Source organism: Agelaius phoeniceus, chromosome 5 (assembly GCF_051311805.1).
Source record: "Agelaius phoeniceus isolate bAgePho1 chromosome 5, bAgePho1.hap1, whole genome shotgun sequence".
NCBI lineage: Eukaryota > Metazoa > Chordata > Aves > Passeriformes > Icteridae > Agelaius > Agelaius phoeniceus.
Genome location: NC_135269.1, coordinates 55,233,884 through 55,251,603, shown reverse-complemented (window position 1 = coordinate 55,251,603; position 17,720 = coordinate 55,233,884). Strand labels below are relative to the sequence as shown.

At 41.3% G+C, this 17,720-nt stretch overlaps 1 protein-coding gene across 9 annotated transcripts in view; it reads right to left on the bottom strand.

Moving 5' to 3' along the window:
* BRD1 (bromodomain containing 1) overlaps nucleotides 1-17,692 on the bottom strand; it is a 68,495-nt gene extending 50,803 nt beyond the window's left edge. The window contains exons 1-4 of one of the 9 annotated variants that reach the window (XM_077179056.1): nucleotides 13,377-17,692; nucleotides 12,821-12,911; nucleotides 8,868-11,850; nucleotides 1,802-3,182 (exon numbers count right to left, since the gene is read on the bottom strand). In XM_077179056.1, the coding sequence (XP_077035171.1) occupies nucleotides 1,802-3,168 (1,367 nt within the window). In that variant the 5' untranslated portion in view covers nucleotides 3,169-3,182; nucleotides 8,868-11,850; nucleotides 12,821-12,911; nucleotides 13,377-17,692. Of the gene's footprint in view, nucleotides 1-1,801; nucleotides 3,183-6,509; nucleotides 6,680-7,346; nucleotides 7,723-8,867 lie in introns of those variants that run through there. The other 8 variants (XM_077179055.1, XM_077179057.1, XM_054630904.2 and 5 more) reach the window with 8 other exon arrangements.
* Between the last annotated feature and the right edge of the window lie 28 nt (nucleotides 17,693-17,720).

Genomic DNA, 17,720 nt, shown 5'->3' with positions numbered 1-17,720 from the left:
TTTTAATACTTTATGGGTATGTACTTAATTCCTACAGAAACACAAGTGTGTTTCCTAAACAGACAAAAACTGAAGAACAGCCAAAGAAAATTGCACAACTTTGGTGCCAAAACTAGAGATTTGGGTCTGCAGTGTAATCACTTTTCCTTTTAATATGCCCATTTGTTTCACTTTTAATTCGGGGATCAGTTTTCTAGGACTGAACATGTTCACGTTACAAAGAGTAATTAAGCAAGGGTCTCTCTCAGCCAAAGACAAACAATTCATAATAAAGCTCAACTTTAAAATACCTTTAAACTGTACACTTTTTACACTTATGACATACAGTATAGGAATTGTACTTGTTTCTAGAAATATGAAGAGATGCATAGATAGAAGAATGCTGAATTTCTCTGCAGTCTTGAAAAGAAAGTCAATCATTAACATGGAAAAAAAGAAAGAAAAAAATGCCTTATAGTTTTGCTCCTGGCATCTATTGACTATTTAAAAAAAAGCCATCTGATGATAGCATCTTTTTAGGGTCTGTTTTTTTTTAAAAGTTGCCAATGGAATGAGCTGCCATAGGCACAGCTAAGAACATACTTTCTAACCCTCAACTCTTAGTTCATGTTCTTTCTTACAGTGTCCCAAAAGAAGCAAAACAAAATAACACTACACTACCAATTGGATTATCCTAATTAAGAGAAAGCCAAATTATTATACACCAACTTCTCCTTCCATGGACAGTAGTTCCTGTTTAAAGAGCAGTATTACTGGCCTACTGTCAAATAAAGTTTTTCTGCAATGCATCACTAAACATAAAAACCATTTTACCAAGCCAATCCTAACATAGAGCAATCAATCTGATGTTTGTAAACATCGCATGGGAGCTGAAGGCTGTTTGTCAAAGTCAGTCAATAAGTAGCTTCTTACATTAACAAAACTTATTACAGGAAAGAACTGCAGTCTCCAAACACATACTTATTTAGATTAATTTAACCAGCTTTAATTGCTCCCTACCTGGGACTTGGAGTCAGCTATTTAAAAGGCATTGCATTATATTAAAAGCCCTCACTTCTGTGCATTCAGAGTCCAGTCACAGGACAGGAAATGAGCCTGCACATGGAACCGGTGCTATTTGAGAAACTTTCCAAACTACTGCTCTTAAATTAGTAAGAATTTCATTCAAGAGGTAAACAAATATACTGGTGTTGTAAACATACAAACATAAATTTCAGAAACACCTCTGGAGTAGTTATTCTGCTACACAAGGAAAACACTTCCTTGAAGGTTTTTTGTAAAACTTACATAGATATTATACTACAAGTTTATTCTTAATTTATGTGAGATGAACAAGATTCAAAACTTACACAATTGAAATTTTCATTTTGTATCTCTTAAAATTAGAAAAATAAGCTCAGAATCCAAAATTACAAATAAAATTAAGTTTGAGCTTGGCTTTTTTCCTTAATATGAAGATCAGCTGCATCTACTATTCCGAATTCAGCAGTTAATTCTTAGAAGTACAATGAATGACAAGTGGAAACACAACAGACCTTAGTCTGACAAAAAAACTCAAACCCAACGTTCTGAGGACAAGACAGATCACTTGATCACTTAGTAATTTCTCAGAGGAAATTACTGCATTTTTAATGCCACTCCACAGAAGTGCAATGTACATAATTAACAGCAGTTCTCTGAAAAGGGCCTTTAAAGAAAGCATGTAAAAAAGGTACAAAAACTTCAAGGTGTCATCTAAAAGCACTGGTTGAAAATTAAATTTATTAAATAAAGGTTTCTCATATTTTGATGGTTTGCTTACCTCTGGGGGGGAATATAAGGAGCAGATACTGTTGGCATAACTGTACAGGGCTCAACCACTGTTTTCTTGGCTTTTTTTGTCTTTTTCCTGATTTTTGATGTAGACCTAGCAGTTCTGACTGATCCCTCCTTTCTACAAACACCGTTTTTGATTTCAGCTTCTCCATAAATATTGAGCGGTCTCCGTGTGCAGCCTGGTGGAGTATGTACATCGCAATAGGCAGTCTTTTTCACAGAGAACGTTGTTCCACTGCCAGTCAGTTCTTTCACAGGTTCCATTTTCATATATAGACCAGCCTTTTGAGCACACGTCACATGGAATGCAGTATAGCAGTTTGCTTTGTGGCACTGGATGCAGGCACCAACACCTTTCTGTTTACAGAGGTAGCATGTTAACTTCCATCTGGCTGGGGGAATGTTCCTGACACCATCAATTGGCTCAATAAAAACCGTATTGGCAAATCCAACTTCTGGAATCCACAGAGCACACACCACGTGTCCCCAACGATCATCATCTGTCTTTTTAAAGGCACCTCCCTTGTTTGGGCACAGCACACAGTCTACGGGCCGAGAGCGGGACTGCAAACAGTGTCTGCAGAGCCACTGGCCCTCAGGTATATATGGCACCCCATAGCATTCCTGATGTACTGCTAAATTACACATATCACAAAACAGGATCACATTGCTGTTCTGACATTCACCATCCATGCATATACAACACACTGCATCTTCATCAATTAAAGACTGATGATCACCCTGTTTTTGGTTCTCACAATAAGACTCTTTTTCAAACCTATCCATAAGGAATTCAAACATATTTTGGGAAACAACTGACACTCCATCACTTTTCCGCTTATCATTGATCAATTCTAACCATGCATAATCTTCTTCATCCATGTCATACTCAACTTCGTTATCAAGTTCTTCTGCTGACTTCTCAATGAATTTGTAATAAACTGGAGGTCTCCGAGGAGCTGAAGGGGGACTGTATTCAACAATCCGTACTTTTGGTTCTGGAAGAGGAGCTGTTGTAGCAGGTATACCATGCGAGCTCGGAAGAGCTTCATTTTTCTTTTTCACTTTGTTATTTTTATGGCGTTTGCTTCTTAGACAAACTGGTGGTCTTTCACTATTTTCTTTATTGCTGTTGCATTCGCTCATTTCCTGGGCAGTAAGATCATCTTCTAATATAATTTCTAAAGGATCAAAGATACTGATCCTATGCAGGCGACCTTCAATTTCTATTTCAACCATCCTTTGAGCTTGAGCGTATGTCAAGGTTTCTCGTGTCGGGGAGTGCTTAATACTGCATGGGGAAGAAGAATGCCTTGCTGCCGATACTCGATGACATCTTCCTTTTCTCCTCATTTGGTAATGTTTACCTAAAATTAGAGCAACAGTTAATACTATGAACTTCAAATAATCATATTAAAATATCAGTTTTACCGTAGTAAGGGAAAAGACCTTTGGTTCTACAGCCCTCTATGCAGATATTTAACTAAAAGTAAACAAAACCATAAGCTGTCACTCTTACTCAACAGGACTGCTCAGTTTCATACAAGTTTAACCTGAAGATCAATAGATCTTCTAAATAACAGATTCCCTGAGTAAACACAGCTATACAAAATCCTTACTAGAAATCCTCTAGAAGCACTGTTGGCAAGACCACTGAGTGAGAACAAAAACATTTCAGATGAGTCACAGATTAAAAAAAACTGCATTTGTTACTTTGTAAGAAAACCTTTAACAGAATACTTAACACCTTAGGGGCACCTGCAGTTTCAAAATTTTTGCAACAGATTATGTCCTCTAGACCTCTCTTCAAAAGAACTAATGCAATTGTGAAAGAAAAATTAGCTTTCTCTGAGTTTTTTTCCAGTGTAATTTGAAACACTCATGTTATCAACTCAACTACTATAGCTATATTTAAAAGCTAGAAAAGCACACATAATTCCACATTTGGCAAGTGGGCAGTTTGACAGCCCTATACTTTTTTTTACTTTCCTCAACCCTTAGTGAGACCATTATTCTTCACAACATGACAAGAACATGACAGAACTCTTAGTGCCCAATATGGTGCAGTATGGACTGCAACCAGTAAATATTTCACCTGTAAAGCAGATTTGACTTAGGGCCAAAACATGTTCCCTGCTTTTAAGTACACACAGTCTTCTCCTTCAACAGATTCTTCAGGAGCTGTTCTCAAACCAACTGCTGATAGAAATCTTCCTGATTACAAACCCACTCCCAAGCTCTTTAAAACAATTTTTAAGTTTACAACCTACTGCAAAAAGATCACATACCATACAAAAAGACAGCTTTCTTCCCCCACTCCAAAGCCCCATAACTAGGATGGTTACTGAACTTTTAAGTTAAAAGTGTCCATACATACTCATGCCTTTTGACGTGTTCACTTCACACTGGGTGGGGTTTTTCTCCTATAAGGGTTGAAAATTTTATAAACCTGACTAACATTGTCAGACTGACATTTGTCAATAGACAAATTTTATTCCACTGCTTCCTTCTTCCCAATAAATCATTAATAAACAGTATCATTCAACCTCAGCTACATAAAAAAGCCTTAATCTTTAATCACTGCCTAAAGTATTATTAAGGCCTGCCCATTTCAACTCTGCATTTTGAGTCAGGGCTGCTCACCATAACACAAGTAGTGTTAGCATGTATTGCCAAAATAGTGGAGAAATAGAAAAATCAAAACACAACTGCTGTGAAAGACCACTATACCTATTTCAGGAAGCAAATAGCAAGCACTGAACAACTAACTACATTAATTATTCCATGCTGCTTGCCTTTTGCTTAAGTCTATGATGCCAATTTCTAAAGGCCTCAAAGTACTGAGGGAACTCCTTTCACAGGAAGACTACTAGATCACTTAGGCAACTAACCCTAAGACTAGCTCCCAAAAGGCTCTGATCTGTGTGCTCTCACAAACACACTCTTAGGTTTTTATAACCTAAGCTAGTTTTATTATTCATGCAAGAATTGTGCTTCTCATAAATCTGACTTTTACACAACTCATTCTTAACCCTAATTACCAGTTTCTATGCCATATAGAAAGTTCAGACAACAGCCAGTGCTTAATCATGACAAATCTCTGTTCTGATCTTTATAAACAACAGAAGAATATAAAAGGTTCCATTTCCTCAAACAACTTTGGAAGAAGCATTTAATAATTAAATTCTGTAAAACAACACAGGATTCAATCATACTAGTTTCTAAACTGCAGAAAACAGTTTAAACAACTAATACTGCCAAAGAAGGTCCAACCACTAAAACATACCAGTAATTTAACCAAAACTAAAAATTAGTTTCCAGTTTCAATGCAGATTTTGTAATTTAGAGACCCAAATGTATTACAATGGCCCTGATTTCTGTTATTGTGGACAAGTAATGATGGATTCTTCAGCTAAAACACACTGATGTGTCCATGTACAGCAACTTATTACAGATCAAAATGACATTACTTGTCAATCAAGAAACAAGGTTTACAGCATGTTTACCTCGTACAATTGCATTTCAATTCTGTCTAGAAGCAAAAGCCTGCTTTGGTACTTGTAATGCCCCTTCCTATATTTTAGCTGATTGTGTATCTGTTTGTAGTGGCTCCTGAGGATAGAGACTGTTTCAGAAAAATTCAGACGGAAGGATGAGAGGTGACCTTCAGAAATCAAAAACATATGTAACTTGTCCACACTACCTTAGCCCAGTACCACAGAAAAATACACGAATACTATGTTTCCAAGCTCTCCACCTCCCTCTGTTCCTAAGATTCTCGAGTATGGCTTCAGGCAGGAATTAAAAATAGGAAGAAAATACTCAAAAGCACAAGATCTTTAATCTTGCTTAAAGATTTAGGATGGCTGTTGCAAAAGTAAAACGAACTGTAGGAACCAGACTGATAAAAAAATGATTGAGCTAACACCTAGGTATACTGTAATACTCAACAGAAAATACATCTGACTTAAGAAGGAAGTTACAGTCTCAAACACAGACTGGATACCCTACAAATACAATTTAGTGCACACAAAATCGAAACTGGTAGTACTCAGGCCGAATTTCATGCAAATTTAGCGTGAATAACTTAAATGCCCCAGAGGCCAAAGCAGTGTTTTGTTTCTCCAAAATTCTTGTTTGCAAATGTTCTATAAATACTCCGGATGAAGACCAGAGTTCTGCATAGCAAATTCATGACCCACAACTGGTTTGCTTTTCCTACGCAATTATCAGCTGGCACTTCTCCGTCCTACCCCCTTCCCAGTATCCTGTAGATCAATAGGAATGAGGACCAAGATGAAAATTTGAAGCGCAAACTAAGACAAGTTTCCATTCAATGACCACAAAGATACTGCACTAACCGCACACAAAATTATTTTAATGCACTTCTGTTAGCACTGTCCTGCCCTCACAGACTGCGGGATATAAACCAGGAAAGTTATCCACAGCTCTCATCTCCTAGAATTACATCAGCTACTTGGGAAGGAAATCACCAGCAGATGTTTTTCCTTCCCATAACAGAAGTACATTGAGATAATTTCACAGAAACATTGAGATAGCTGTTTCTGTGAAATACGTGATATGAGGCAAAAATAAAATTAAAAAAAGCTATTTATCAAGGTGTAGGATAGCTAAAACTAACACGAAAGGTACAGTACCATACACTTCTAAATTACAATCTCTGCCCTAGTTACCTTCCTCCTCTTCAAATAAACTGCCTTTAGTCCCTGGATTCCTGCTCAATGGATTAGGGAATTCCACTCTCAATGGCACTTTCATGTAGACCATTAAAAAGAGAAAGACACAGGAATACTCTTTAGTCCTAGACAATGAGGGACGATAAGCAAACAGTGCTTACACGCACACTGGGTGGACACCACCCGCCGCTCCAGCCGCGCAGCGGGAGCGATTCCCCGGGGCACGGCCCGGAGCGGGGCCTCACGGAGCCCAGCGAACGTGCGCGGGCACGGCCAAGACACGCGGGACCACCAGAGCCGTTCTCTCCCGGCCCGATGGAAAAGCCCAGCGCCGCCAGATCCCGCGGCCATCCCGGAATCCAGCCTCCCGCGCACGGCTCTGCCCACGCCCCCGGGCCCGCCCCCGCCGGTGCCGCGCCAACACTTCCTGCCCACGCCCAGGGAGCCTCCAACGCGCTCCCTCCCCTGCCGCCGATGGTTCCTGCCCGGCGCGGCGCTCCCCCCTCCCGGCCCCCAGCAGGATGGTTCCTGCCCGGGCCCATCATCTCCAGCCCTTCCCAACAGTCACTCCCTCCCCGCCGCGAAAATACTCGGCCCACAAATATGGCGGCTGACAAAACAGCTCCAGCGGCGCCCTCCCTCCCTCCCCCAGACCGCCGCGCTCGCCTCGCCTCTCCGCCCGCCCGCCGCTGCCCTCCCCCGCAGGCGGCCGTGCCCGGTCCGCCCTGCTCCTTCCCCCATACCGCTCTCCCGTCCAGCCGCGGCGGGACCCGCCGGCTCCCGGCCCCGCAACCCCCGCCCGCCCGTCCCCGCCGCCCACCCGGCCGTACTCACGCTGTGGGAGCCGCCGAGGAGCGGCTGACAGACCTCCCGCTCCGCCGCTGCGGCCGACGCTCGGCCGGGTTAATGGCGGAGGCCCCGCCGGTGCTGCCGCCTGGCCCCGCGTCCGGCAGCCGCGGGCGGCCGAGCGGGCGCTACGAGGGCCGCGCTGCCCGCGGCGGTCACCCGGCGCTGGGTGCGGGGCTGCTGCTGCCGCCGGGCGCGGCGCATTCGTGAGGCGCGGCGCGCGTCGCCGTCCGGCTGCGGGCTCGGCGCTCGGCTCCCGGGGCTGAGCGGCTCCCCTCCCCCCGCGGCACAAACAATGCGGCTTCACCACAGCGCTGCGCCGACGGGGGGGAGGAGGAGAGGCGGGCGGGGAGGGAGCGAGCGAGCGAGGGAAGGGACGTGAGGGCGCCAGGCACCGCCCAGCCCCGCCGCTCCCGCCGCCGCGGGGCGGGGCCTGCGCGCCGCCGCTCCCCGCGCCCCCGGCCGGCACCGGCCGCGCTCGGGGCGGGAACGCGCTGGCCCCGCGACCGCTGCGCGACCGCCCGGACCGGCCGGGCCCGAGCCCGAACGCGAACCCGAACCCGCCGCGCGTCCCCGGTACAACGTTCGAACGGCCCAGCGCGGGCGCCAGAGAACGGATGGAGGCGGGACACGGCTCGTTACAAAACCAAGGCTAAAAAGTTGAAGCGACTGGTATTTATTATCTCTTTGGGGGGAAGTGGAAGCTCAAGATTCCTTACGTAGAAAATGTGCTTGAAAGTCAGCTCTTTCGTGGTCTCTGGGTCAAGCTGCTGTTTGTAGATTAACTGATAATAGCCTTACATTTTGACAGAGAAAAAGGTTATTTTTGGCTTCCCCTGTGAAGGACACCCTTTGTTAGGTATTATTTTTAGACAGCCATTACAGCCATATTCGAGAGCTGAAGGATTTTACTGCAATACATTTCTGCAAGGCAGCTGCACCCACATACTTAGAAAACAATGTTTTAGCTGGCCCAGCCTTACACAAACACTTGCCTGTGCTGATCATCCAGAACAAGTCCTGCATATAGTAAAAAGCAATTGATTGACAGTAGGTGTGATTCTTTTTACCCATCAGTATTTCACATCCACTCAGCTAAATTGCGGCAAAACAACTTACCAATTCATTGTTATGTTTTCTCTAGCAGTAAGAGGATTCTTTCCCTCAAAAACCAGTTAATCCTACAATAAATATATGACTAGGGAATCAGAAAGAGATACACCTGTTATTGCTTGTAGAAAGTTAATTAAGGTCCAGAGAGTTTAAGCAACTAGGCTGGAGAAATCTTGTAGAATATGAAAAGTACTTTCCAAATTCTTTTTTCCTCATCAGGGACCATTTAGCACACTGACCTCTGAACAAAACACAAGCTATTAAAGCAGCTAACACCCATGCAGTCTGCTCAGTGTAGAATAGATCCTTAGGCTCAGACACAGAAAGTGTCTTCAACTTACAACACAAGAAAGTTTGTACAAACTATGGAGGCCATCTGGTCATTTGTGTACTTGCCTGTGAAGAACTACTCTCCAGTTAAATTGTTTTAGTGATCCTGCCACCAAGTCTCAGAAGTCTTACAACATGCTGATATAAGGTAGTGTTGTTGCACTGGAATACGACCTGTGATAGAAATGTATTGAAGAGCAAGTATCATACCATACCATACCATGTACATTACTGTGCAGAGTATAAAAATGAATAGAAATAACATCAAAAAACATAATAAGATTATGATAAGGAAATATTTTGGTTTATCTTTTGAGGGGTAATTTATGTAGATCTACTGTGCAGTCGTACAAATACTTTTTAAGTGGAGACAAGTTTTCCACAGAAATCTTGATGGTGTCAGTATTCTAATGTGTCTGATAGACAGCAAGTCTGCCTTTTTTCCAGTTTTTTTTTCTGCCAGGTGGGCTACAGCATTCCATAGTCCCTGGACATCCCTTGATAACATGGTATTCCTTATTGGTATTTGCATCATTTAACCAATTTTCTATAATTTAAACTCATGCTTCTAGATTCTTCCAATTACTCTCAGTAAGAAGGTGGTGTATGGAGTTTTCACTCTGGAGCATCCAGGCTAGGACACAGACCTCATGTCATTCCTTCATATGGTATTTCAGAGTAACAGCACAAAGATCAGGGCACGCTCAACAAAAAGCTCTGTATTTGGAGTCTTAGACTTCTAAATCATTTCTCATTGACCTTATGACAGGCTACCAGAGCAGGATGCTCAGCCTCTCCATTTTAAGTATTAGCACATTAGCCCGTGTAGAACAGCATGTAGTACTGTCTGGGGCATCTGACCAGTCCTCAGCACACATGCCTATAACCTCAAAGATCTGTTACCTTCCTCTTTTCCACCTCACAAGTGAGACATGGTTACTCAAAAGAATACAATTCTACTAGCATATGGTTCAATTTCAAACCAAAAATAAGAAGCCCTCTGATCCCTAGTTTGATGGCAACAGACCCCTCAGCACCTTTTTTCACACCAGTTCAGCATGTGCAAGGGGCTTCAGTCCCAGTCCTTCAGAATCCTCACACCCCTACCTGGCAGCATCAAACTGTTAAACAAATTGCCAATGCTGACTCACTCTACATGGAAAACTTCACAGAAAGAGGATCTTCTGCCTACCAGCTTTCACCTCCACTAGTTGTCAAATTTTCAGCAGAATCACTGCAAGAAAGATCACGTAAAGAAACATAATCACTATTTATCTGCCTCGGCATCCTCCTCTATTTTCTCATAGAATCAAACTTCATGAGACACATTTCTATATTTCTAAAGTGTATCAGCTTTGTTTCACAGATTAATAAAAGTTAACTCAAGACTCGCTGCAGCAGTAAATACTGGCAAAGATACTGACCTACTTTGGATGCAACTTTGTATCCCTCTCAGGGCCTGGACAGCAGGCTGCTGAAGGGACAAGAAAGAATCGCAACTCACTCCACACTCCTTAGAGCCTACAACAATCTGTATTTCAAGAAAGGTTTTGGACTGCCATAGCATACACATGTGGGTCTTCTTCCTATCATGATGACAAATCTGCCTAACCTTGCATGTGATACTTCTGTATGATGCCTTAAGGTAATGTATCACCAGTAAATTTTCAAGTTTGGCTTCTCCATCATACAATTTACACCTTCACACTAATCTATGAGATACAACATTGCCATGGTCCTCTCATCCTGCATGGGAATGCTTTTAGATCTCACTTACTTCATCAGCCATGGTATGTGGCACTGGTAGAATACTTGCAGGCGTGACTTCACAAGTTCACAAAAGAAAGGTTGTTCCCAAACCTCACAGAAGCCAGAACAGCATTCACCATGGAAAAGATTGTAACCTTACCAATAGACATTTTACAGCAGCATGCTCACATCATTTCAGCTGTTTATTTTCAGTCTGTGGGGTGGTGGTGCAGGATCACTCTGCATCTTCGGAGTGATCTTTGCAAATTTTTGTATTTACAGAAAAATACACATTATCACTGCTCCATCTCCTAGTTATCATTGGTATCTTGTAAGAAAGACTGGTATATCATACTAGACTAAATGGGATGGTCCAAGTCCTGGATGACCATCCTGGAATGAAGATCAATTTTTTTGCTTCAAATATATAAAAAAAGTGTTGGTCCATTTCACTCCTACTTGTTTACTGAATATATTCCTTGTTCTCTAGTTAGGAAGAATAATCTGGATTTTCCTTCTCACTCCTCTGATGTGGAAGTTTTAGCTGTATTATGACAAAAGGGGAAATAAAATTAAATAATATTGGGGTATATAGTGTTCACCAACTGCTATGGAATCAAGGACTTTTTGTTTCTTACAGCCTCAGTAACTCTTACTTCCTGCACATACCACCTTTTTCATTCTCACAGCCAAAGCAGTTCTTTGTTTATTAATTGCTAAGACCCTTTAGTCTGACCCTTCAGAACAGCTCATGTCGATCCAAATGAACAGTCTTCACCAAAACACAAGTTTAAAAATACACTGGGAGCTGTGTCAGTGCCTTTTATGGTACTGATGAAGGTCCAGAGACCTTTTATCCTCAGAGCTCCACCAGAAGTCACACTTGATCAGGGTGCTTGCTAAGAAATACCTTTGTAAGCTGCATCTGCTAAGCAGTCCTATGGAATGTTATCTATAGATAAGCTTGACGATCATTTGACAGCATGGTCTTCATAGTAAAGCCGCTATGCAAAGGCCCTCACCCCATTTCCATTTAAGCATTTGCTGGAACTACTGCTTGGGGTCACCTACTGCAAGAAGAGGTATGTATCCTGTCCCTTGCTGACCAAGAGATACACCAAGCACTTTGCTGAGATATGCAATTGACAGGGAAACCTACTGCCTGCTTTACTTATCCACTATCTTGAATCCTTTAACATCATGTACCTTCAGGATTTTGCAGTTTTAAGGTGATCTCTACAGGATGTGCTCATAACTGTTGCATGGTGGAAGGTGAGGATTGAGCTCACTCCTCTGGACACTGCAAAGATGCAAAACCAAACTTCATGATTAGGATATACATGAAAACATACATAAGCTATACTTCAATAATAGAAAACAAAATCTGCATCCAAATTACAACATGCTGCAACACAAGCACAGAGCTTGCCCATGTACTGACCTGTAGGTCTGCCAAACAGCAAAACTATCATCTACTATTTTTGAGACTATTTTATCAAGAACAAACCGTTGGAACAGTTATTGACACTCATGTATGATCATATTGCTGTTTCCAAGAGTAGACAGAGCCATAATCAAGAGAATAATATTCCCCTTCTTTTCCATCATTGTCTCTTCAGTATCAATTATTCAATTCCTAGTGTTTACAGTTTGGCACTTTTATTATGTTCTGCATAGTAACTCCCCCTGCAAAGGTCTTTGTGGGAAGCTGTTCCTGCCACAGGATAACTACCATCAGAACAACCCCTTCATAAACAAGTCACCAATTTTTTGTTTAGCTCCCAGGAGTGCCTCCCTGCATGATCAGATGAAAATGATTATGAGCACAAGAGAGCAGCAGTAAAGTAAATCCAGGATTTGGGAGTGCCTCTTCAGTATCCCCAGTTATTAGCCATCATTAGTTTAGCTTACAAAAGCAGCTGCATATTTAGAAGTGGAGTGTCTGTCAATTCACACAGCATAACTAACTGAGCCAAGTTAGGGTAAAGACAATGTCAGTGGTAATGGGTACCAATGGGATTCAAAAAACAAAACAGTAATTGCTATGCAAAAAGTTCTAAAAATATACTTGCACAGCAAAGAAATCCAAAACAGCATGGCTAATCTACATTGGATTTTGACCTCTTTCTTCACAAGACACACTGGGGAAACCTGAGTAGCAGACATAAGACAGAATTTACAGAAAGATAACACAAAAAAAGGACCTATTTGAACTGAGCAATTTTGTCAAATGCAGCCATAGCAAAGGGAAAACAAAGTGTGCTCCATACCTGTATCTGATACACAATGATTTTTGAGAAATACAATATCTTTTCGTTTCTGTGGTTGTTCTCCTGATCAGGTTTGGATTTCATAAGATACCTGAGTTTGTGATAAACAAAGTAGCTTATTAAGATAGCATAACCCAAGTAAACAATGTTATGCAAATTCATTGCTACTGTCTTTCTTTCCTACTTCCTTTCCTCTGCACTGGAAAGCATTCTCTACACAGCACTCATCCAAGCAAAAACAAGTTGCTCATTGCCTTCATAATTTTTAATTATACATAAAGTTTATTTTTTTTGTTGAAATCGTTAGAGTGACTTCCCTTTTCTCAATTCCCTTGGTGTCAGTTTAAAAACCTGCAAATGTAATATGAGATGTGAGGGAAGTTCTTTTCCTAGTTAGCTCACTCACAAACATGTATCTAAGAAACAATCTCCGATGTTTACAATGAGTGAATACTTCAGCCTTAGTATGATTAAGTTAAAATTCAATTAGTAATGAGACCCAAATCCAGTCTTAATTACTTTACTATCTCTTCCTCATTCATTCTAGAGGACAAACCTGGTCTGCAGGTGATTAAGATGGTTTGCAATGGAGGAAGTTAAACTGTTAGAATCCCTAGTCATTTGTCCATGATGACAAAATCCAAAAATAGATGGGCTAATTCAGAATTAAAATTTGCCTCCTCGTCTATATGGGGAAGGACTACAAGAAGGTGACATCAAAATCTGGGAAGGAAAAATAAAGTGAAAAATAAGTCAGAAGTAAGGACTCAACACATGACATTCACAAAAAAGCCTGAACCACCAAGAGCAACCAACATGGCCTGTAGCTTTCCTCTGTACAGAGAAACCCAACTAGTGTGTACCATTTAACAACTTTGTTTGTCCCAGACTTGCTACTGCCTCAGCAAAGGCCTGATGCTTCCTTATAAGAGAACTTCCAAACTCACGTATATGTAAATCAGTTCTGATACTGATGGCTTCATCAGGTAGACAAAATCTCCATAGGCCCAACAGGAATGCTAGATTAGGAACTTCAAACTGACCTCTCCTGAAAGACATACTCCAGCACCATGCTCACTCCACATAAAGGGCAAGTATGAGTAAATCCTGTCAACATGCTATTATATGCTCAACTCCAAGTCAAAAGTCAGTGACCTACACCTCTGATGTGCTACACAGTGAGGATCATACAGATTAAACAGTTGTGTTTGTAACAAAATAGGTCATTAATATAAATCCACAAGGGTACCATGGTTTTGGCAGTGAATGCTTGCTCCTAACTACTGTGTGATTGCTCATTCCTTCTTCTCTGAGCACTCACCTGGACACCTTGGATCTGATGAGTAGAGCCAAGTAGCCACGGAAATAAATGGGAATGTATGCTAAATATAAGTACTTTCCTATTTTGTAAGTTCTTAGAAATCACACCCCTGTGACAGATACTAAATTGGACATCCAAATTTAGTACTTCTGACCTCTATTTTAAGGTTTTGATCATTAAGCTGACATTGCCTGGATGGGTTCCTAGAAGAGGCTGGAGTCTACAGAAGAAGGAAAGGAGATCATTTTATTAAATGTATTACCTCGGTGCACATGAAAATCTGAAATTCTTTCTGCTTTATTCTACTGGAATTCTTTCTACTTTATTTTACTGTTATCTCTTAATGTAGTTTTAGTCTTCATGACTTCATATGGAAAATGCATCACTGATGCAGAAGTTACTAGAGGTGAAACCAAATGTTTGAGTGAAAATAAGCATACCAGAGCAGGTTTGGAGATAAATATTAAGTGGTCAATTTTGCTAAAACAAGGTAACACTACTAACTACACTGTTATTAAACATTTAGTGTTTCCAAATGAATACAAATGTAGAAAGACAGAACTACATCAATTTATCGCTGCAGTACCAACATTATGTTTACTGCCAAGAAAGAAATGGAATGAAGGAAGTAATAAAATTAGATTAAGATGAACAGCCTGATGACTGGAGAGACCCTGGGACCACAACACACAAAACTCTGTCTGCAACACTAAACATCTACATTTGGCTAATAACATAATATTGAAATAGGTGTATTGAAGATATACTTTAAGTTCTGTCACAGTAGGATAGGATATGAGAATTTAATTTCATTTCCAACATGTCTTAGGCTCTTGCTATAGCCTCCCTGAGAGCCTTCCAAGTTCAAGGTATACCCCAGTACTGAGAATGACAGAGAGATGGTTACTTACAGCTACGTGAGTGATGTTTCTTTCTTCTCTGAACCTGTAATAGCTTTTTTCCAGAGAACCCAAACAATTTCCTCGGAAGCATGGTCTCCTAGCTTTCTGCTATTCTACAAAACATAATGGAGAGCCAGATACTTGCACTTTGCTCCAGGGACTGGAGTGAGAAATTACTTCTTTACATTCATTTAATATCATATCACTTTTAATTCATGCCAGGTTCAGTTAACCATGCAAATAAAGATGTTTATTCACAATATCTGAAACAGATAACAAGATTGTAAATGCATAAGGGGAGGAAAAATCAAAGAAAAAAATTACTCTTCTGAAGTTAAATAATGGAAGTTTTGGGTTCTTCCTGTCAGGATGCCTTGCAGATTTTCCTAATTATCTGTCTTCCTAAATTACTATGTTCTTTTACATACTTACACCTCAGACTGCAACCTTTATGGAAAATCTGTATCTTTAGACTATCACTACACCAGTGCTGCTACATTCACCACCAGCCGGCAGTCTGGAGCCTTCTCTAGGAATTGCAGTTACTTACTCGTTCTTTTGCCTGTCACCAGATCACCACCTCTGTTTTATTCATCACCTCTGTTTTATTCATTGGTTGGTTGTGAGAAGATGTTCTGGATCCAGCTTTGCTCAGATTTTTAAGACCCGATTTCTTGAGTTTCCAGTGTATTTTTGTGAAACAACAAGAACAGAAAAATACCAGTTATTTCACTCAATCTGTGATATACACCTGTAGATTACATACAGAATCACTGATTGGCTCTCAAGCCACCTAAAATACAATTTAAAGAAATAATTAACTTTGATTAATCTCAGCTTCCCTAACCCTTAAGGAAATTTTAAGAATAGGATGTATGAAAAAATGAAGAGATACAGAGAGGTGAATACAGAAAGAGCAACATGCGGTGCAGAAGTGCAAAATTAATTTCCAGTTTTTTCAACTTACTGTTAAATTTTCAACTATGAATTGTGAAATTCTCCAAAATCACAGCTGTTAAAAAAGGCAGTTAACAAAGCCACATACTCTGATATTTAACCTTTCCATATTGTGATAAGCTATATCATTCCAACTGTTGCAGTTTTATAGTTCTCTAAAAGATGCTTTATGAGGTGACCTGTTTCAATACTAACAGTTGTTGCTATCATCACTGTCGTAATTTCCTGTCAACAGACTGGTGATAGAGACTTCTTAACTAAGCTCTCACACCTTTATTACTGTGTCTAGCTGGCAGATCTAGCCAAGATCAAACTTCATGTTTGAGCAGTTCTATTTGTATAACTGCACTTTATAGCAGTGGAAACTGAGCAAGTCCAAGAAACCTCAAATCACTTTGGCCTCAGTCACCTATAATAACTAATACATATACTATATATATATAATATTGTCTGATTATACATATATATACACACTAATACAGTTGAACTCTACCAATAAAAAGAAAATGTAAATTAAGAAGTAACAAGGAACAAAGGACTGCCTGCACACAGCTTAACAACTATTTTGTTGGGAGTTTGAATAGCGTATGAATAAATTAAAAAAAGCAACTTGACATGAGATTTACAAAGAAGTATTAACCACAACAGACCATTTACTGTATGGTGACTGGCAGAATACATTTAGAAAATCACACCAGTACTTAAGTACAAACCATACACCTAATATAGCAGAATGTTGAATAGGTCCACTATTTCAAATCAAAAGGTATCAACTGATCTCTTCATATACTGCCATATATTCCAACCAAAACACTCTTTACTAAATCTGTTCAAATTAGAAAGAAAGAAAAAAGAAAATTAACTGATGAAAATAACTCAGATCAAAAAGCAAGGACTTGCTTAAGCACTGTCTCTCTAAACAGTGTCTTAATCTAAAATTTAACATTGTTTTCAAACCTGTAAAGTGGTAAAGGTGGGAAACAAAGGATAAGCAATTACCTCTTGTAGCCTTACCAACACTTAAGGCAAAGAAAGTGAAATCTACGACTGCCACTGGGAATTTGACAACAAATGTCACAATCACAGCAGATTATATCTCACACAGCTCTCCGGAGAAATGACATACATCAAAAGGACCAACAAACCACCCTTCTTCACTCCTCCTGAAAAGCCTGGATCACTCGGCCCACTGATAACCTCAACTAATGTTTTGCAATCGGAGAAGAAAAACACCGACCTATAACCGAATACCGGAACTGGAGGAGCTTTATCCAGAACAGGACTTTAAGCATATAGCTGGCAGTGTTTCCCTGAACCGGCGCAGTGCATTCTCTTCAGCCCTGATCATCCTTCCCTAAGATGCTCAGGTGAGACTCGAGCGCCACGCCAAGGGCCCCTCCCGAGGCAGACTCCGTACATCAAAGCAGCGCTCAGAACCAAACCCGCTGGGCCTTAGACCACGCATACCCATCAAGGTGGGTTCAACGAACAATGGAGGCTAAATTCCTGACAGGGCGAGGGCTGCGCTCGGAACAGCGTGTCGGTGCCCGCTCCAGTGGAGAGATGCCCAGGAAAGCCTCTCCGCGACCTGCCCATGGGGAATGCGCAGCGCCCGCCCGCGGCCCCGCGGGGAAGGCGCGGCAGAGGCCCTGGAGGCATCGCTGGGCCTGAAGCGCCGCAGGAACCACCCCCACCCCGAGCCCGGCGCGCCGCCCGCAGA